The sequence below is a fragment of the Aquarana catesbeiana genome, linkage group LG06 (assembly GCF_042186555.1).
Source record: "Aquarana catesbeiana isolate 2022-GZ linkage group LG06, ASM4218655v1, whole genome shotgun sequence".
Taxonomy (NCBI): Eukaryota; Metazoa; Chordata; class Amphibia; order Anura; family Ranidae; genus Aquarana; species Aquarana catesbeiana.
This window is the reverse complement of record NC_133329.1, coordinates 398,474,501-398,497,118: the sequence shown is the minus strand read 5'-3', so window position 1 is coordinate 398,497,118 and position 22,618 is coordinate 398,474,501. Positions and strand designations below refer to the sequence as shown.

General features: G+C 40.9%; 1 protein-coding gene across 1 annotated transcript in view; it reads left to right on the top strand.

Annotated features, from left to right (window-relative positions):
- Positions 1-22,161, top strand: part of LOC141147228 (keratin, type II cytoskeletal 8-like) — a 43,116-nt gene extending 20,955 nt beyond the window's left edge. Inside the window, 5 exon segments of the mRNA XM_073634401.1 lie at positions 2,167-2,331; positions 7,583-7,708; positions 13,021-13,241; positions 14,292-14,359; positions 21,742-22,161. Coding sequence (XP_073490502.1) covers positions 2,167-2,331; positions 7,583-7,708; positions 13,021-13,241; positions 14,292-14,359; positions 21,742-21,884 — 723 coding nt within the window. The 3' untranslated portion in view covers positions 21,885-22,161.
- Positions 22,162-22,618: the final 457 nt, after the last annotated feature.

Genomic DNA, 22,618 nt, shown 5'->3' with positions numbered 1-22,618 from the left:
TTACATGGCTTGGAATTTAAAAATGTGATGATGTATTAATGATTACAGAGCTGCATTACATTGTATCTTTTATATCGGTCTGGAGTTCAGCCTAAAATGTCACCATCCTATTATTACCAGCCAATCCCGTATCTTTTTATATCACTAAAACTTGCTGGATAAACATTTTGGTCACAGCTAATTTTACCATTCATAGGTCCTAGTTCACACTCGGAGTTGGGGGTGCTAAAAATAGGTGGCCGGGCGGGGGGTTTTTTTTTTGCCCCGACTTAAACTGCAAAGGCAGTAATTTGGGTGGTATACACTATAGACATGTGCACTCGCAACAGATTAGTTTGTTTTCGTTTCATTCGTTTTTCTGCTTTTGACGGAAATTAGAAAATTTGAATTTTCAAATTTCCGAATTTTCGAATTTCCGAATTTTAAAATTTCAGAATTTTCGAATTTCATAATTTTCGAATTTCAGAATTTTCGAATTCCCGAATTTTCGAATTCTGAATTTCCAAATTTTTGAATTCCGAATTTCTGAATTTTCAGATTTTCAGAATTCGAAAATTCGGAAATCCGAAAATCTGAAAAAAAGAAAAAAAATCAATAAAATTCGAAATAATAACTAATTAATAATAACTATTAAATTATAGGTATTGGAATTTCCTTTCAAATTTGGCGGTTTACTGAACAGAACAAATACAAAGTTATTTCTAAACAAATGGAATAGAACAAATTAATAATAAATAATGATAATAAAAAGGTTTTATTGTTATTATTATTGTTATTTATTATTATTAGATCATTACATTCCATTTGTTTAGATACGGCATTCGTTACTTCAGATAATTCGTTCACTAACAGCCAAATTTGAAAGGAAATTCCAGTACCTATAATTAAATAGTTAGTTATTATTAGTTAGTTATTATTTCAGATTTTCGAATGTTCAGATTTTCATTCTTTTGAATGTTCAGATTTTCATTCTTATTTTTGGATTTTCAAATTTTAGAATTTTGGAATTTCCTAATTTTGAATTTTCGAATTTCGGAAATTTCGAATTTCGGAAATTTCGAATTTCGGAAATGTTTGAATTTCGGAATTTCGAATTTCCGAAATTTCCAATTTCCGAATATTCGGAATTTCGGAAATTGAAGAATTTGTCAAAATTTGTTAAAAAACTAATTTGGAACTAAACGAATTACACGTGTCTAGTATACACATACTGCGGCCATGATAATTTGCATCACGGCAAAAATGACCCCCCCAGTTGCATTCGGTGGGTAGTAATGCTGCCAAGCACAACTCATCCAGGTGAATGGGGCAGCCCCACAACCGCGAGCCAAGTGCTAGGCTAGTGATGGCAAACCTTGGCACCCCAGATGTTTTGGAACTACATTTCCCATGATACTCAACTACACTGCAGCGTGCAAGAGTATCATGGGAAATGTAGTTCCAAAACATCTGGGGTGCCAAGGTTCACCATCACTGTGCTAGGCTAACAGTTTTGGAGCAATATCCACACTGAAAAAAAGTCCATTCAGCTGCATTTTCATTGAACGAACCCAAAAGAAAAAAAAAATAGTCCTCCAACAAGTGCTGTGGCTGCAATACTCTCCCCCTCTCTGGTGTTGCATTAATTCACTTTTGCCACTAGATGTCCTCAGTCTTCTGGGTTAAATGAAAAACAGTGTCATTTAACCTGGAGGATGGAGGACATCCTGTGAGTTCCAAGGACGCCTTGGACCTGCCCCTGAGGGAGTATCAAGATAGTGCTCTGCATTCACACACAATGATGTATATAGATCTCTGCTTCATTGAGAACTGTCTACTACCTGAAGACATCTGAAAAGCTATAAAGGCACAACCCCCCCCCCCATAAATGGCAAGAGGGCAGCACCGGTGCAGGAGAGATGAGGCCAGAGTTGGGCTTTTAATAGAGGAGAGGTCCAGGTGCTGGCTGTGGTGTATGGCAGGGGTGCCTATATCACGAGACTGTCCTAAACCATAGGGCAATAAAATCCTAACAGAGGTTCTAGTCCTGGGAGGAGCTCCTCCTGCTGGCTGGCTGGCAATGTTTCAGACTTTCATAACTGATCAAAAATAACATTTTAACTTAATCGAGAATATATACATAAACACAATACGATGCTATCAATCTGACTTGACTTTTTTTTTTAGGAAATAAACGAGCTCCAGTCCCAGGTGCACAATGACAAGGTGACCGTGGAGCTGGACAATAACCGAGACCTGGAAATGAAGCACGTCATGGATGAAGTCCGGGCCCAGTACCAGACCATGGCGGAGAAGAGCCGCCAAGAGGCCGAGCACTGGTACAAGAGCAAGGTACCACAACCATATGACCTCCATTTGACTTCCATATGACCATATGACCTCCGTATGACCTCCATATGACCTGCACCTGACCATATGACCTCCATATGACCTCCATATGACCACCATATGACCACCATATGACCTCCATATGACCATATGACCTCCATATGACCTCCTTATGACCTCCATATGACCTGCACCTGACCATATGACCTCCATATGACCTCCATTTGACCACCATATGACCTCCATATGACCTCCATATGACCATATGACCTCCACCACCCCACCGGTCCCGGCTTTAGAAATGTAGCACTAACCCTCCGAAGGAGCCACTGTAACTGGTTCTTTCCCAAGATTCGCGGAGAGGCAGCCAGGCAAACAGCAACAATTCTCTCACTCCGGCTCATTAATCAATCTAGGGGACGTCTTTTTTTTTTAATGATTGTTCTTGCTGAAGAACTTGGAAGGGTGTGTAGGCTATGACCTCCATATGACCATATGACCTCCACCACCCCACCGGTCCCGGCTTTAGAAATGTAGCACTAACCCTCCGAAGGAGCCACTGTAACTGGTTCTTTCCCAAGATTCGCGGAGAGGCAGCCAGGCAAACAGCAACAATTCTCTCACTCCGGCTCATTAATCAATCTAGGGGACGTCTTTTTTTTTTTTAATGATTGTTCTTGCTGAAGAACTTGGAAGGGTGTGTAGGGTGTGGGGTGAGATGGGATGCTCAAGAACTACTAAATAAAGACCTCCCTGAACAGTCTCTATGTAAGAAGAAAGGAAGATCCCGCTGTTCTAAAGCTCACACTATTTATATGCCTCTCCAGCTACCTACTGGGCACACCGTCCCCAGGGATTGGCTGAAGCACAATAAATACCCAGGTTGCTCATTTGCCTTGATCAACCTCCTATGTTCCTGAAGCCTCTAGAAAGCAGGGGAGACCAATCAAACCTGCAGCCTGTGAGATCCAGAACAGCCCAATAGCTGCTACCTTGATGACAGAAGAGCCAAAAAGAAATACCGTACATTTACCTACCATCCTAGCAACTTATCTAGGAGGTTGCTACAGAAAATGTAATTAGATAATAATCCACATTTACAGTGCCTTGAAAAAGTATTCACACCCCTTGAAATTTTCCAAATTTTGTCAGGTTTCAATCAAAAACATACATTTATTTTATTGGGATTTTATGTGATAGACCAACACAAAGTGGCACATAATTGTGAAGTTGAAGGAAAATGATAAATGTTTTTCAACATTTTTTACAAATAAATATGTGAAAAGTGTGGGGGGTACATTTGTATGGCGCCCCCCGGAGTCAATACTTTGTAGAACCGCCTTTCTCTGCAATTGCAGCTGCAAGTCTTTTTGGGGATGTCTCTACCAGCTTTGCACATCTAGAGAGGGACATTTTTGCCCATTCTTCTTTGTAAAATATCTCAAGCTCTGTTAGATTGGATGGAGAGCGTCTGTGAACAGCAATTTTCAAGTCTTGCCACAGATTCTCAATGTGATTTAGGTCTGGACTTTGACTGGGCCATTCTAACACATGAATATGCTTTGATCTAAACCATTCCATTGTAGCTCTGGCTGTATGTTTAGGGTCGTTGTCCTGCTGGAAGGTGAACCTCCACCCCAGTTTCAAGTCTTTTGCAGACTCTTATGCCCCGTACACACGAGCGGACATTGATCGGACATTCCGACAACAAAATCCTAGGATTTTTTCCAACGGATGTTGGCTCAAACTTGTCTTGCATACACACGGTCACACAAAGTTGTCGGAAAATCTGATCATTCTGAGCGCGGTGACGTAAAACACGTACGTCGGGACTATAAACGGGGCAGTGGCCAATAGCTTTCATCTCTTTATTTATTCTGAGCATGCGTGGCACTTTGTGCATTGGATTTGTGTACACACGATCAAAATTTCCGACAACGGATTTTGTTGTCGGAAAGTTTTATAGCAAGCTCTCAAACTTTGTGTGTCGGAAAATCCGATGGAAAATGTGTGATGGAGCCCACACACGGTCGGAATTTCCGACAACAAGGTCCTATCACACATTTTCCTTCAGAAAATCCGACCGTGTGTACGGGGCATAACAGGTTTTCTTCTAGGATTGCCCTGTATTTGGCTCTATCCATCTTCCCATCAACTCTGACCAGCTTCCCTGTCCCTGCTGAAGAAAAGCATCCCCACCACATGATGGTGCCACCACCATGTTTCACAGTGGGGATGGTGTGTTCAGGGTGATGTGCAGTGTTAGTTTTCCGTCACACACAGAGTTTTGGTTTTAGGCCAAAAAGTTCAATTTTGGTCTTATCTGACCAGAGCACCTTCTTCCACATGTTTGCTGTGTCCTCCACATAGCTTCTCACAAACTGCAAACGGGACTTCTTATGGCTTTCTTTCAACAATGTCTTTCTTCTTGTCACTCTTCCATAAAGGGCAGATTTGTGGAGAACATGACTAATAGTTGTCCTGTGGACAGATTCTCCCTCCTGAGCTGTGGCTCTCTGTAGCTCCTCCAGAGTTACCATGGACCTCTTGGCTGCTTCTCTGATGAATGTTCTCCTTGCTCGGCCGGTCAGTTTAGGTGGACGGCCATGTCTTGGTAGGTTTGCAGTTGTGCCATACTCTTTCCATTTTCGGATGATGGATTGAACAGAGCTCCGTGAGAGGTTCAAAGCTTGGGATATTTTTTTATAACCTAACCCTGCTTTAAACTTCTCCACAACTTTATCCCTGACCTGTCTGGTGTGTTCCTTGGCCTTCATGATGCTGTTTTTTCACTAAGGTTCTCTAACAAACCTCTGAGGGCTTCACAAAACAGCTGTATTTATACTGAGATTCAATTACACACAGGTGGACTCTATTTACTAATTAGGTGACTTCTGAAGGCAATTGGTTCCACTAGATTTTAGTTAGGTGTATCAGAGTAAAGGGGGCTGAATACAAATGCACACTTTTCAGATATTTATTTGTAAAAAATGTTGTAAACCATTTATCATTTTCCTTCCACTTCACAATTATGTGCCACTTTGTGATGGTCTATCACATAAAATCCCAATAAAATACATTTACATTTGGTTGTACCATGATAAAATGTTGAAAATTTCAAGGGGTATGAATACTTTTTCAAGGCCCTGTACAGCAAGCACCACTATGCCAATACAAAGAAATATCGAGTAAAGAAGTGAGGAGAGGACGAGTGCCAGAGATAAGAGTGGGGTTTTCTTTTGCCCCTTTAAATTAGTCGTCATGTTAGGTGCAGCTCTGGCTGCAATAGTCACCTTTCTTGGGATGTTATTCAAGTTAAAAAAAAAATAAATCTATCTAATTTGACCAATATGCCCCCAAAAGTCATTCAGTTCAGTCATGGAGGGTGTCATGGACTGACCTCTGGAGCAGGATACCCCCTAGTAGACATGCGTAATTCGTTTAGTTACGGATCAAAATTCAGACAAAATTTATGTTATTCAGAGATTCGGGTGTATTCGAATTTCCGAATCACAATAGGAAAAAAATTTCAACGAATCCGAAATAAATGATAAGAAACTAAATAACGTAACAAAATAAGGGATTTGAAAAATTCAAAAATAAATTTGAAAAATTGAATTTGAAAAGCTTTCATTATTCAGAGATTTGGGTGTATCCGAATTTCCGAATCACAATAGCAATGAATTTCAACTAATCCAAAATAAATTATAACGTAATGAAATAACAAATAAAAAAAAAAAATGAATTTGAATATTTTTCATTATTTGGAGATTCTGTTGTATCCGAATTTCTGAATCCCAATAGTAATGAATTTCAATTTGAAAAACGAATTTGATTTTGAAAAACTCAAAAATGAATTAGAAGAATTGAATTTGAAAATCTTTGATTATTCAGAGGTTTGGGTGTACCCGAATTTCCGAATCACAATAGCAATGAATTTCAATTTGAAAAACGAATTTGATTTCGAAAAACTCAAAAATGAATTAGAAGAATTGAATTTGAAAATCTTTGATTATTCAGAGGCTTGGGTGTACCCGAATTTCCGAATCACAATAGCAATGAATTTCAACTAAACCAAAATAAATTCTAACGTAATGAAACAAATAACAAATAAATTAACAAATAATAATAACAAATAATAACAAATAAAATAAATAAATAAATAATTGAATTTGAATATTTTTTATTATTTGGAGATTTAGAATTTCCGAATCCCAATAGTAACGAATTTCAATTTGAAAAACGAAATTGAATTCGAAAAACTCAAAAATGAATTTGAAAAGTTTTTGTTATTCAGAGATTGGGATGTATCTCAATTTCTGAACCCTAATAGTAATAAATTTCAATGAATCCAAAATAAATTATAACATGACAAAATAACATATTTGAAAAAGTTGAAAAAAGAATTAAAAAAATAAAATTTGAAAATCTTTCATTATTCAGAGATTTGGGTGTATCCGAATTTCCGAATCACAATAGCAATGAATTTCAACTGATCCAAAATAAATTAAAACGCAATAAAATAACAAATTAAAAAAATAAAAATAAATGAATTTGAATATTTTTCATTATTTGGAGATTCGGTTGTATCCGAATTTCCGAATCCCAATAGTAACGAATTTCAATTTGAAAAACCAATTTGAATTTAAAAAACTCAAAAATGAATTTGAAAAGTTTTTGTCATTCAGAGATTGGGATGTATCCGAATTTCCGAATCCTAATAGAAATACATTTCAATGAATCCAAAATAAATTATAACATGACGAAATAACATATTTGAAAAAGTTGAAAAATGAATTCAAAAAATTCCGAAACAAATTTTTAAATGAATTCAAAATGGAAACTTATTGCAATAAGTATAGTAAGGTATAAAAGCGAAATAAGATGATGAGAATAGAATAGAAGTAATATAGCTACCTTCTGAAAATTCTAATTGATTTGAAAATAACGAATATACTAACCGAATCCAAATATACAAAACCAATTCTGAAAACGAATCACTCTAACATAACGAATATATAGAAACTATTAACTTAACGAACAAATCTGAAACTAAACACATTTTTCTGTCGTACGCATCTCTACCCCCTAGAAAAAGCCCAAGAAAACGCAGGTTCTCTTCTCGGGGTGTCCTCCTGGGTGTCCCTTAAAATCCTTGATAAACCTATTTTTACTGCAAGGTCCCCTTTAAGAAAGGAAGGTCCGGTGTAGTTTGGTATGTAGTCTGTAATTCATTTTTTGTTTGGTTTTGTAGATTGAGGACATGATGAATCAGTCTAAACGCACCAATGACGAGCTGAAGGCATTGAAGAACGAACTATCAGATATACATCGCACGATGCAACGCATCAACAGTGACAATGAGGCCCTGAAGAATCAGGTATATATACACTCTAAAGTATATATATATATAAACTTTAGAGTGTCTAATTAGATTCTGGATGCACAAGTCTACTTTCTTCCAACACAACTAAACTGACCGCACAAAAAAATATATGCAATCAGAGACATTTATACTATCCTCCAAATGCATATAAACGGTAGATGTGCACTGTCAACAAAAATTCATTAGTTTTCATTTTTGTTTCATTCGCTTTTCTTTTTTATTTTCATTTTTCGGGTCATTCGTTATGATCGAAATTCGTAAATCCGAAAATCCGTAAATTCGAAAATCCGAAAATAAGAAAGAAAATCAGAAAATTTGAAATAATAACTAACTAATAATAACTAACTATTACATGATAGGTATTGGAATTTCCTTTCAAATTTGGCTGTTAGTTAACTTAACGAATACGAATTTATCTGAAGTTACGAATTATCAGTGGCGGCTGGTGATCAAAATTTTTTTGGGGGGGGCGCAAACAAACAGAAAAATACTGAAACCCCCCTTCCCGATCAATTTTAGCCTCACTGTGCCCATCAAATGCAGCCACTGTGCCCATCAATTGCAGCCATTGTGCCCATCATATGCAGCAAATTGTGCCCATCATATGCAGCCACTGTACCCATCATATGCAGCCACTTGAGCCCATCATATGCAGCCATTGTGCCCATCAAACGCAGGCACTGTGCCCATCAAATGCAGCCACTTGTGCCCGTCATATGCAGCCATTGTGCCCATCAAATGCAGCCACTTGTGCCCGTCAAATGCAGCCACTTGTGCCCTTCAAATGCAGCCACTTGTGCCCAGTATATGCAGCCACTTGTGCCCATCATATGCAGCCATTGTGCCCATCAAATGCAGCCACTTGTGCCCGTCAAATGCAGCCACTTGTGCCCTTCAAATGCAGCCACTTGTGCCCAGTATATGCAGCCACTTGTGCCCATCATATGCAGCCACTTGTGCCCATCATATGCAGCCATTGTGCCCATCAAATGCAGCCACTTGTGCATCAGTGGCGGCTGGTGATCAAAATTTTTTTGGGGGGGGCGCAAACAAACAGAAAAATACTGAAACCCCCCTTCCCGATCAATTTTAGCCTCACTGTGCCCATCAAATGCAGCCACTGTGCCCATCAATTGCAGCCATTGTGCCCATCATATGCAGCAAATTGTGCCCATCATATGCAGCCACTGTACCCATCATATGCAGCCACTTGAGCCCATCATATGCAGCCATTGTGCCCATCAAACGCAGGCACTGTGCCCATCAAATGCAGCCACTTGTGCCCGTCATATGCAGCCATTGTGCCCATCAAATGCAGCCACTTGTGCCCGTCAAATGCAGCCACTTGTGCCCTTCAAATGCAGCCACTTGTGCCCAGTATATGCAGCCACTTGTGCCCATCATATGCAGCCATTGTGCCCATCAAATGCAGCCACTTGTGCCCGTCAAATGCAGCCACTTGTGCCCTTCAAATGCAGCCACTTGTGCCCAGTATATGCAGCCACTTGTGCCCATCATATGCAGCCACTTGTGCCCATCATATGCAGCCATTGTGCCCATCAAATGCAGCCACTTGTGCCCGTCAAATGCAGCCACTTGTGCCCGTCAAATGCAGCCATTTGTGCTCAGTATATGCAGCCACTTGTGCCCATCATATGCAGTCACTGTGCCCACCGACTCCCCCCACTCACAGGGCTCGCGGCTCTGGCAGCAACCCCAACCCCCCTAGGCGCGGCTCTGACAGACGGCCCCCCTGGCACTTACCGTCAGGCAGCAGCTCCTCTCAGTGCACCAGAGCGGCGGCGACCTCCGCTCCAGCGTGTGTCTCCTCTGCTCCTCCTCATAAGCGCCAGGCATCCAATAGGGTGGCCTGGTGCTTTGGCCAATCAGGAAACAGGTCTGACGCCCTGACTCCTGATTGGTGGAGAGGAAGGTTAGTGTGAAAATAGCGAAAATTAATTGGCTATCGTCACACAATTGGGTGGGATCAGGGCGCACTCTCTGTGCCCCGAGCCCACCCTATTTTGAAGCCTATTAGAGCCTCTGGCTCTAATCAGGTGCTTCAAAAAGTACCACCCCCTCTCGCCCCAGCCATAGGAATCCATGTGTCCTGCGTCCTGAAAGGGGCCGGGCGCATGGATGGGGGGACGGCACCCGTGTGCCCACAGTGCACGGGCCACTACTGCGAATTATCCAAAATAAGGAATGCCGCATCTAAACAAATGGAATGGAATGAATTAATAATAAATAATAATAATAATGAAAAGTTTTTAATATTATTATTATTGTTATTTATCATTATTAATTTGTTACGTTCCATTCGTTTAGATACAGTTATTTCGGATAATTCGTAACTTCGGATAAATTCGTATTCGTTACATTCACTATCAGCCAAATTTGAAAGGAAATTCCAATACCTATAATTTAATAGTAATAGTTAAGTTATTATTACTTAGTTATTATTTAAAATTTTCAAATTTTTCGAATTTTCATATTTTTGAATTTATGAATTTTTGAATATTCAAATTTACGAATATTCGGAAAAATATGTTAAACGGGTTTTCATTAATTCGGATATTTCCAAATTAACGAATTTGTCAAAAATTTGTTAAAAAAACGAATTCAGAACCAAACGAATTGCACATGTCTAATAAACGGTTTACCGGTGCCAGTGTGAATGAGGACCTATGTAGCCCTAACACAGTGGCTCTCAACCACCAGGCCATGTCCCCTGCTGAGCCACGGCCTCCCCTCTCCCAGGCATTCAGCCAGCTGCAGACCCCTTAATTTCCCACAGTACTTCCCAGATCCCAAAGTGCCCCCAACCTCCCATAATTGACCACAGTGCCCCCAGGCTCCCTGAGCGTTCTCAGCCCCCATAGTGCCCCCCAACCTCAAAGAGTGGCCCACAGGGTCCTCAGGACCCCTGACAGCCCTCAGTCCTTAGAGTGCCCCCCAACCTCCTGTAGTGTCCTATAGTGCCCCCTGAGAACACCCACAGTGCTCCCCACCCTGCTGCAGCGCTTTTGCCCTCCATAGTGCCCCCAACCTCCCATAGTGGCCCACAGTGCCCTCAGGACTCCTTTCAGCCTTTAGCCCTTACAGTGCCCCCCCCAACCTCCTGTAGTGTCTTATAGTGCCCCCTGAGAGCCTTCAGCCCCCACAATGTCCCCCTGCCTGCTGCACACCTCCAACAGTGTCCCAAAGTACCTTCGTGCTCCCCAGCCTCCTCCAGAAATCAGAGTCCCCTAAGGGTCGGTTCACACTGGGGCAACACGACTTCAGCGCGACTTTGTACCGCGACTTCAACGCAGCTTCAGGGCGACTTCAGCGCGACTTCAGCAAATTACAAGGCGACTTGAAGTCGCCTCCATGACAGGCGACTTCGGCTGTGGCCAATCACAGGGCAATCAGCTCTCTGGGAGGGAGGGGGGGAGGGAGGGGTTTTCCCTGCAAAGTCGCTTGACTTTACAGAGAGATCCGACTTGGAGGCGACTTCCATTGATTTCTATGGTACAGGTCGCCTACCAAGTCGGATCAAAGTAGTACAGGGAGTACGCTCTGAAGTCAGAGCGACTTCAGTAGTGTCTATTAAGACGCTAGCGTTCACTCCCATTGAATCTATTTCTGGGGCGACTTGGGGCGACTTGAGGGCGTACAAGTCGGATCCCAAGTCGCCCCAGTGTGAACCGACCCTGACCCACTCAACAGCCCCCATCCACACCACAACATCACCGAGCCCCATCCATTCCCATAAACGTGAGTATAAACATTATCCTTTACTGTTGGGGCATGGAAGGTTTTGGAAGAACTTACCAGTAGACATGTGCAATTCAATAAGTTCCGAATTCGTTTTTTAACAAATTTTGACAAATTTGTTAATTCCAAAATTTCCTAATTTCCGAAGCTTCGAATTTCCGAAATTTAGAATTTCCGAAATTCCGAATTTCCGAAATTCTGAATTTCTGAATTTCAAATTTCTGAATTTCTGAAAAATTCGAAATTTAGGAAATTTGAAAATTTGGAATTTTGGAGATTCGGAGAATCGAAAATTTTAATCTTCGGAAATTGGAAAATTCTGAATTTCAGAAATTGGAAGTTTCAGAAATGCGAAATTTCGGAAATTCAAAATTTGGAAGTTCGGAAATTCAAAATTTCGGAAATTTGAACATTTGAAAATTCGATATTAGGAAATTTGAAAATTCTGAAATTCGAAATTTCGGAAATTTGAAAATTCTAAAATTTGGAAATTTGAAAATCCGAAAATAAGAAAGTAAGAATCAGAAAATTCAAAAGAATGAAAATCCTAAAATTCAATAACCCAAAAATCTGAAATAATAACTAATAATAATTAAATTATAGGTATTGGAATTTCCTTTCAAATTTGGCTGTTAGTGAACGTAACGAATACGAATTTATCCGAAGTTACGAATTATCTGAAATAACGAATGCCATATCTAAACGAATGGAACGTAATGATCTTATAATAATAAATAATAATAATAAAACCTTTTTATTATTATTATTATTAATTTGTTCCATTCCATTTGTTTAGATGCGGCATTCGTTATTTCGGATAATTCGTAACTTCAGATAAATTTGTATTCGTTACGTTCACAAACAGACAAATTTGAAAGGAAATTCCAATACCTACAATTTAATAGTTAATAATTATTAATTAGCTATTATTTCAAATTTTACTGATTTTCTTTCTTTTTTTTCAGATTTTCGAATTTTCGGATTTTCGAATTTCCAAATTGTCGAATTCAGAAAATTTGAAAATTCAAAATTTCGAAATTCGGAAATTAGAAAATTTGGTTATTTGAAAATTCGGAAATGTGAAAATCCGAATTTTCGAATTTCCGAAAAAAGCAAAAAAACAAATGAAACGAAAACAAAAACTAACAAATTTTGTCAGTGCACATGTCTACTTACCAGGCCCTGTTCTCAAATAGGTTGGGAACCATTATTCTAACACTTCCTTTTTCTAGAGTGACGACGCTGCCCAGGTACAGTTGTCAACCTAGAACAGGAAGTGAATTAGGATGGCAGGATTGCCAAGTTTAAGCAAAAGGAAAAAAATTTGAAAAAAGAAAACTAATGCAGCCACTACAACCGAGGACCAGTAAGTTGCAATACTATCGATTTTTTTGTTCTTGGGTTTAGGGACACTCTAGTACTCAGTATACAGCAGTCTATACAATGGACTACAAGTAATTTGGCATAACTACAGGCTTCACATTAGTTTTCTAAACCACACAAAGAGATCTGATTTTCGTGTCTTCTTGCTGATCTTCTCCTTCTAGCGTGCAAATCTAGAGCACTCCATCTCCCTGGCCGAGGACCACGGCGAGCAGGCCATCCAGAACGCCAAGTCCCACGCTCAGGACCTGGAAGAGGCTCTGAGAAATGCAAAGCAGGACATGGCCCGCAAGGCGCGGGAGTACCAGGACCTGATGAACACCAAGCTGGCCCTGGACATCGAAATCGCCACCTACCGCAAATTGCTGGAAGGGGAGGAGACCAGGTGAGCCAACGCTGCAAATCAAGGCGTTTTCCCAAATACCGACTTGTGATCCTGAAAATGTCAATTCACTATTGCGGTATTTACCGCATAAAGCAAAAATGCTTGGTAAATCCTATAGGAGGATAAGTCTGCTGTTTGTTTCTCATAGCAAATTATTGCAAACAAAGTGGTCAATGTATAAAAAATTGTTGTGCGAATGTGTTAATCAATCGCACAAGGAATCTTCATCGTAATTTCCGTAAATAAATTACTTTTATTTCCTAGCAGCGCCATCTAGTGGCAGTAATATACTTTTTTTTCTTATTGCGGTTTATCAGGACAAATACGGCGTCATTACCACTAGATGGTGCTGATGATCCTAGGGAAAAAAAAAATATTACTATTATAAATACAAGTCCCTCTGTTCTGCCATGTCCCTCTTCTGCAGTTCAGCGCTTTAAGAAAACAGGAAGCTTACGTGAATTTTTTACTGTGTCAATACACATTTTTGTGTTTATAAATAAATTAAATCAGTTAAATACATTCCAGGGGCATAAAAAAAAAAAGCCTTACAGTTTGCGTTCTTTAGAAAGCAGCCACAGCCTGGGTGAAAAAAAAAAAGTCTGTCCCCTGCCAGCATGCTGCAGAAAGGACCCCTTGCTCTCATCGTAAAAAGCAATGGTCTTTCTGCAGAGGTCCTATATCCCCTGCTTACCCCAGTCAGTAAAGCTCATACTGCCTGCTGATTGGAGAGCTGTAGCTTTGACTCAGCAGAGGGAGAGTGTTGGACCTCTGCAGAGAGAGAGAGAGGCCGCTGCTTCCACTTAAAGAACAAGGGTCCTTCTCTGCAGCATGATTGTAGGCCAGTGTGAGCTGCAGTAAATCCGCCAACCTAAGGGGGGCACTGTGTTGTTTAGGCGGAGGACTAAATGTCTCCTGCTCTCCATCAATGAAGCAAAAGTATGGAGGGGGTCCTAGGTTTTAAAGATGGCCTTTCTCGTCATCATGTACAGGTGGGAGTCAGAGTATACATGTCTATTTGTTTAACCAGCATGCATTTGTTCCCTGCAGACTGAACAACCACCCTTCAAATACCCAAAATACCCAAAATACCCAAAATAGCACTATAGACAAGTTGGGTAAGTACAGAAATTCTGAATATTAAACTCAATATAAAGTTTTATATATATATATATATCTATATATATATATATCTATATATATAGATATATATATATAGATAGATATATATCTATCTATCTATATATATATATCTATATATACACACACTTTTTTATTATGGTCTTTTCCAGTACAATCCATTCTTTCCTTCTATGCAGCCAGGTCTTTGTTTCTATCACCGCCCTCCACTCTATAAAACCACATTTCCCTGAAAAGAGTGACCCCTTTTTTTTAGACTGAATTTGTAGCACTTGGTGGGTCTGAACTCTGCCCCCTGAGAGATTTCACACTTTGTGGGTCAGAACTCCGCCCCCCTGAGAGATTTCACACTTTGTGGGTCAGAACTCTGCTCCCTGAGAGATTTCACACTTGGTGGGTCAGAACTCCGCCCCCTAAGTGATTTCACACTTGGTGGGTCAGAACTCCGCTCCGTGAGAGATTTCACACTTGGTGGGTCAGAACTCCGCCCCCTGAGAGATTTCACACTTGGTGGGTCAGAACTCCGCCCCCCTGAGAGATTTCACCTTTTCCCATTACAGGTCAATTAGAAGTCTTTCTGATCAGTTGGTCTTCCCTCCCATACAGCCACAGATCTGGATGTAGACAATAAAGTCCTCACAGTGGATCACACACATTTCTACAGACTATTATTTTTTTAACAGTCAACTTGTGATCCCAAAAGTGATGCCAAATGTGTCAGTATTTGTTACTCTAATCGGGTTTCCAGGTCCTGTTCACACAAAGTTCTGTTTATTAGGCCTTTTTATTTCTGGGCGTAAGCTGTTGCATTTGTCTTTCAGTTGGTTATGGGTGAGGTTTATTAAAGGGATTTATAAAGATTTATAGAGGTCATGCTCACCTAAAACCAATATACAGAAAGGTGCGGGACACATAAAATCTGAATTCAGTCCCTAAACAAATAACCTAAGAACATTAGACATGTGCATTATTTACTTACATATGTATTAAAAGGCTGGTCCACCCTTAAGTTACCTCTCGGTTATAGGTGGAGTCTAGCAGCAAGGTCCTTCTGCCAGCTGCCTGGATTCTTGAGTTATCCGGACCACCTTCAGGGCATTCACATTTCTCATGCAGCAGCTGATCTGTCACCTCTATTCCCAAAGACCAGCAGGCAGGCTGGTACATGTAGTTCCTTAACCTTAACTTGCAGGGCTTTGCTGTTACCTGTTATCCCACAGGACTTGTGATGAAGATTAGTGATGATCACCTGCTGCTGATTTGTTTAGCTACAAGACCAGCCAAGTCAGGGCATCTCCCTTTCTATTTAGGCTGGGCTCATTCACTCAAGCAGTGCCTGAGAAAAAGTAAACTTAATTGCGCTAGCAAAAATGAAAAAATAAAGTGCTAAGAACACACCATACATATGATAACAGTGAGTGCATAAACATCTTATCCCAAAATGCGAGCAAAAATGAAAACAAAATAAAGTGCTAAGAAAGCACCATACATGTGATAACAATGAGTATACAATCATTAGTCATAGACAGAAGCCGTCAGTTAACAGTCTATAATAATGTGAATCCCATAAATTCAAGCTGAAAAAGTCCGCTCCATGTGTTTCATCCTCACACGCCAAGGGTTAATAAGCCAAAATACTTCTATTCGGGTATACAGTAACAACGACAAGAGAAGTAGTAGATGTACGCTTACCCCAGGTGTTGGACCTCCCCTGTGGCAAGGTCTTGTGAGCTTGCAGATTTCACCCTCTGCAGGGACAAGTTGTTAATCTCCTGGTCCTGGCAGCGTATGCCGCCGACTTCCGTATGGCCGGGATGATCCAACTGTTCGAACCTCAGAGGGGGGACTCAGGAATGCCAGAAACCCATAAACAGGAGAGGGAGGCAAAACGGAGAAAATACTCCAATAGTGTGATATCGTTTTTAAACTATTTATTGGTTAAAACATACCACAAGAGATCATATAAAACTCAAGTATAAAAATTCATTAAAAAAGCCGGCATATTCAAAGGCAGAACGCCCGTGCAAACAAATAATTCGAACACGTGATGGCTAGCACTGCGAGGCCACGCCCTACATGTTTCGTCATACGTGACGTCTACGGGGGCACGCGTAGACGTCACGTATGACGAAACATGTAGGGCGTGGCCTCGCAGTGCTAGCCATCACGTGTTCGAATTATTTGTTTGCACGGGCGTTCTGCCTTTGAATATGCCGGCTTTTTTAATGAATTTTTATACTTGAGTTTTATATGATCTCTTGTGGTATGTTTTAACCAATAAATAGTTTAAAAACGATATCACACTATTGGAGTATTTTCTCCGTTTTGCCTCCCTCTCCTGTTTATGGGTTTCTGGCATTCCTGAGTCCCCCCTCTGAGGTTCGAACAGTTGGATCATCCCGGCCATACGGAAGTCGGCGGCATACGCTGCCAGGACCAGGAGATTAACAACTTGTCCCTGCAGAGGGTGAAATCTGCAAGCTCACAAGACCTTGCCACAGGGGAGGTCCAACACCTGGGGTAAGCGTACATCTACTACTTCTCTTGTCGTTGTTACTGTATACCCGAATAGAAGTATTTTGGCTTATTAACCCTTGGCGTGTGAGGATGAAACACATGGAGCGGACTTTTTCAGCTTGAATTTATGGGATTCACATTATTATAGACTGTTAACTGACGGCTTCTGTCTATGACTAATGATTGTATACTCATTGTTATCACATGTATGGTGCTTTCTTAGCACTTTATTTTGTTTTCATTTTTGCTCGCATTTTGGGATAAGATGTTTATGCACTCACTGTTATCATATGTATGGTGTGTTCTTAGCACTTTATTTTTTCATTTTTGCTAGCGCAATTAAGTTTACTTTTTATGTTTGTCACTTCATAGATATTTGGAGTTTTATTTGCAGCTGCACTTGTTTTATTCATACACTTTGCTCATTAGCGCAGGTTGATTCCACAATTTTTACAGTGCCTGAGAAACAGCGGGTATTCCTGGAGGCAGGTCCTCCAATGGTTCCGTGTGTCCCTGGCTTTCCAAGAAGATTCTGCTTGATCCCAAGATTCCTAGAATTCCTGGCGTTCCAAGAAGATTCTAAATGTGACCCTAAGATTCCTATTGTGCCTGGCTTTCTGAGAGATTCCAAGTGACCCTAAATTCCTAGAGTCCCTGGCTTTCCTAGAGATGCCAAGTGATCTTAAGAATGCTAGTGTCCCTGGCTTTCCTAGAGATCCCAAGTGACTTTAAGATTCCTAATGTCCCTGGCTTTCCAAGAGTGATCCCGAGATTCCTAGTGATTTCTATGGCTTTCCGAGAGATTCTCAGTGACACCAAGATGTCCCTGGCTTTCCAAGAGTGATCCCAAGATTCCTAGAGATTTCTATGGCTTTCCGAGAGATTCTAAGTGACACCAAGATTCCTAGTGTCCCTGGCTTTCCAAGAAGACTCTGAGCGATTCCAGGTGTCCCTAGCTTTTAAGGATATTCCAAGTGACCCCAAGGTTTCTAGTGTCTCCACCTTTTCTGGAGATTCTGAGTGATTCTAACATTCCTAGTGTCCCTGGCTTTTCAAGTGATTCCGATTCCTGAGTGACCTCAAGGTTCCTAGAATCCCTGAATTTCTGAGAGATTTCAAGTGACCTCAAGATTCCGAGTGACCCCAGGATTACTAAGGTCCCTGGCTTTCTAGAGTCTCCAAATGACCTCAAGTTTCCTAGTGTCCCTGGCTTTCCAAGAAGATTCAGAGTGACCCCTAGGTTCCCAGAGTCCCGGGCTTTCTGAGAGATTCCAAGTGACCCAGAGATTGCTAGTGTCCCTGCCTTTCCAAGTGATTCAGAGTGACTGCAAGGTTCATACAGTCTCTTGCTTTCTGAGAGACTCCAAATTACCTAAAATTTCCTAGTGTTCCTGGCTTTCCAAGAAGATTCTGAGTGACCCCAAGATTCCTAGTGTCCCTGGCTTTCTGAGAGATTCCAAGTGACTTTAAGATTCATAGAGTCCCTGGCATTCTGAGGGTTTCCAAGTGACGCCAAGATTCCTAGTGTCCCTGGCTTTCCAAGAGATTCTGATTCGTAGTGACCCCAAGGTTCCCAGAGTCTCTGGCTTTCTGAGAGATTCCAAGTAACCCCAAGATTCCTAGGGTTCCTGGCTATTCTGTCTCCTGCCATCTGTACTCTGCACCCGCAAGTGGTCTCCACATCTTCAGCTGGGCATACCTGGGGGCCATCCCCACCTTGAGGGGCCCCTGGTCAAGAAGAAGGCTGGGACTTAGACTCTGCACCCTGAGGAACCCCAAGTTGGCCTTCTACTATCAGGCTGCTATGATAGTGAGCCCTTGTATAAGGCCAACTCAGGGTTTCCCGGGGCACAGAGTCTAGGCCTGATCCTGCTTCTTTACCAGAGCCCCTGATGTTGAGAATGGACTTGCAGCAGACTGGAACCAGGTCGTGGCTCCCAGGTACGTCCAGCTGAATATGCAGGGGCCGCTTGCAGGTGCAGAATACAGAAGGCAGGAGACAGAAGAGCCAGGGACACTAGGAATCTTGAGGTCACTTGAAGTCCAGATGGCAGAAAACAAAAAAGGCTATGGGAAACAAGCCAAGATCAGGGCATGCGTCAGGCAGGCAAAAATGGTAGAGAAAGCCGGGGACGGTACATGGGAAGTCAGACACAGAATACAAGTAATATGCGGTAAAGGAGCACAGAGAAACTAGGAAGTTGCTCAGGCAACGCGGGCTGCACAGAGCATGTCTATACATAGAGAAGCTGTCAAGGAGGCGGATCTGGAAGTGATAGAAGGGAAAGGGATGTAGCGCCACAGTAGAACAGGCCACGCCCATAGGTGAACACAGAAGCCAGCAGCACATGTGAGTGGAAGCACAGGTCCAGCAGAACCACTGCAACAAGGAGGCAAAAACTTCACAAGCAGGAACCTGCAGGCTAAACCATGACACCACTAATGTATGAGGGCACTTCTCCTCTGAACAAAAGTGTAAGGGGGCACTTCTTCCTCTACCAACAATATGGGATGAAACTTTACTCTTGACCCCCAATGTAAGAGAACACTTGAATTTTCATTGTCTGCATTTATTATCATGATTTCGTTATTACTGAAAATTATTTTGTCATACAGAAAAGCCCTTGGTATCAAATATGCTAATTACACTACATGCTTTATTCTCTTATTTATTCTTTTTATATCAGTTTTACTCTTCAAGATAATGTATTGTGGCCTGTAGGGGCTTAAAGGTAAACTCTGGACTAAATTTGTATTAATTTAACATGTCCTATAGTATTAAAACAGCAGCTCAGGCCGCAATAATAAACATTCGATCCAGAGCTGCCCCTCTCCAGTTCCTCTTCTCCACCACAAGATGTCCTCAGTCTTCCAAGCTGAATGACGCCCAGCAAAACTGAGCACAGTACCGTAGGTTTAAGGCGTCAGGGCCCTGTCCCTTTAAGGGGGTGTCACCACCACATTGCCTGTGGGTGCAGAGGGGCGGGGGGGGGCGCTGATGTCATCAGTAAGGACTGTGCTGGTCTCACCAATATTAAATATATCTTACCACAAAACTCGTGAACAAATATTATATGTGATACATCAAAAATGATTAAATAATTAATACATGTAAACTAATTTTCCTTAGCCCAACATAGTGATAACTGAAAAATGTTAATAATCGTGTATTCAATGAATAAACAGTCCCATTGATCCTCTGTACCAATTGATCATCTGAATCCCACATGCAGAAATTCACATCCGTGACTGGAAATAACATTTCACCAATTTGTGCGATACCACCACCTTCTAGAATGGACACTCACCAGAAACAAGTAAAAAATGTGCCTTTGGTTTATACTGGGTTAACCACTCCACTCTATGTCTGAAGATTCACAAATTGGTTGCCAACGATTATTCCTTATATCTCCACATTAATCTTGATATCTCATGGAAAGCAGACAACCATCATTGCGCAACATGTTTAAAATTTATTTAAGACAATAAAATAGGCACATAGATGTACACTCACAAAAAAAGTGCCTTTGGACCGACACTAAGTCTTTCCAGCAGTTCGTTTCAGGGCTAGCTAGCGCGGTTTCCCTGTCCCGAGATCGCCGTGCGATTAAAGCCCTGATCTGGTGCGGGCTGGGGCAGGAAGTGACGCCGGTGTGTACCCAGAAGCCTCTACGCGTTTCGCATCCAACCATGCGTCTTCAGGAAGCTTCTTAAGATTTTTACTTGTTTCTGGTGAGTGTCCATTCTAGAAGGTGGCGGTATCGCACGAATTGGTGAAAAGTTATTTCTAGTCACGGATGTGAATTTCTGCATGTGGGATTCGGATGATCAATTGGTACAGAGGATCAATGGGACTGTTTATTCATTGAATACGCGGTTATTAATATTGTTCCGTTATCACTATGTTGGGCTAAGAAAAATGAGTTTACATGTATTAATTATTTAATAATTTTTGATGTATCACATGTAATATTTGTTCACGTGTTTTGTGGTAAGATATGTTCAATATTGGTGAAATCAGCGCAGTTACACTTTGTATTGTAACATTTCTTTGCACAGTCATATCTATCTATCTATATATATATATATATATATATATATATATATATATATATATATATATATTGCGCCAGTGACACATTTTTTCCAAAATCAGTAAGGACTGCCCAGCCTAAGAATTCAGAAGATGTAATTATAAAACAAAAAATTCAAAATATATAAGCAGAAAGCAATGGGGTGGGGGTCATTTAAAAGGGGTTGGGAGCACAGAATCAGGGATACATGTTATCCACAGGAGAAAAGTAATAATGTAATAACCAGTTTGCTATTAACCAAAAAAAAACAAAAAAAAAATCAGAACTATCAGAAGGCAATGAGGGGAAATGACTAAGACTGGAGCAGCCAGAATCTGGCGTGGCCGTGCATTATAACCAATCAGCTTCCAGCTTTCATTTTCAAACCTTAACTGAACAAGCTGAAGATGGAAGCTGATTGGTTAGTATGAACCACTGCTCCAGATTCTGTGTTCCCGGGTTTTAGTAAATCGCCCTCAATGTGTTTTTTTGGCAGATGGAAGAAGGCAAATGGCCGAGAGCAGAGATAGCAGGAAAAGTCCTGGATATGAGAACGGTTACATTGTTACAGTGTTGTATATTGTGATCTTGATTCTTTTCCTACTCTCTTTTATCTCTGAAAACTTTCACAAAGTGGGAATGGAGCTTTAAAGACATCACATTGGTCTTTGGGCGATCGAACCTGATTGTACGATCGACCTGATTGTATGATTTATCTTTCCTTTTTCTCGATGTGTCTGACCAATCATTGCCCAAACTTGTGTCTGCAGCCAATCTTCTGAACTTTGACATGAAATCCTCTCCTCCGCCCCGCAAACCATCGACCAACCCAAAGAAAATCGTTCTCGTTAAGACCATCGAGACCACCGATGGCAAGAAATTGTCCGAAGCCAGTCACTATTCGCAGGAGTGAACCAGACTGGGGCTGTCTTGTCTGCTGATGCTAAGGGGGGGGGGGGGGGGGTAAAATGTTGATTCCTACTCTGACGACTAATGCAAAGGGGTAAACGCTGCCGTCTGCCATACCGATCAACTGGGGGGCTCCTCTTTTCTGTCCTCCTCCAGGAACATGAGAGCTGTTGCTACAAGCAATGCAGACCATTTACTTTTTTATATTGAAATAATTCACATTAACAGTTTTCAATTGACGTTTAATATCTGTAAACTGCAAATAAACTGTATGAGAAAAAGTCCTTCGCTATGTCTCCTTTTGTTCTTTTTGTTTTTAACCACTTCAATACCGGACACTTTCTCACCCTTCCTGCCCAGGCCAATTTTCAGCTTTCATTGCTGTCATACTTTGAATGACAATTACTCAGTCATGCAACACTGTACCCAAATGAATGTTTTAGCCTTATTTTTTTTTTAACAGATAGAGCTTTCTTTTGGTCATATTTAATCACTACTGGGTTTAAAAAAAAAATGTATGCTATATAAATGAGAAAATACAGAAAAAAATGGGGGAAAAACATCTTTTTTTTTCATAGTAGCTGTTATAAAATTAGGCAAATAAATATTTTTTTTCTTTTTATAAGTTTTGGCCAAAACATAACCCAAATCAATGTGTATTTTTTAGTCTATGTGAAAGTTATAGAGTCTACAACATATACAATATATATATATATATATATATATATATATATATAT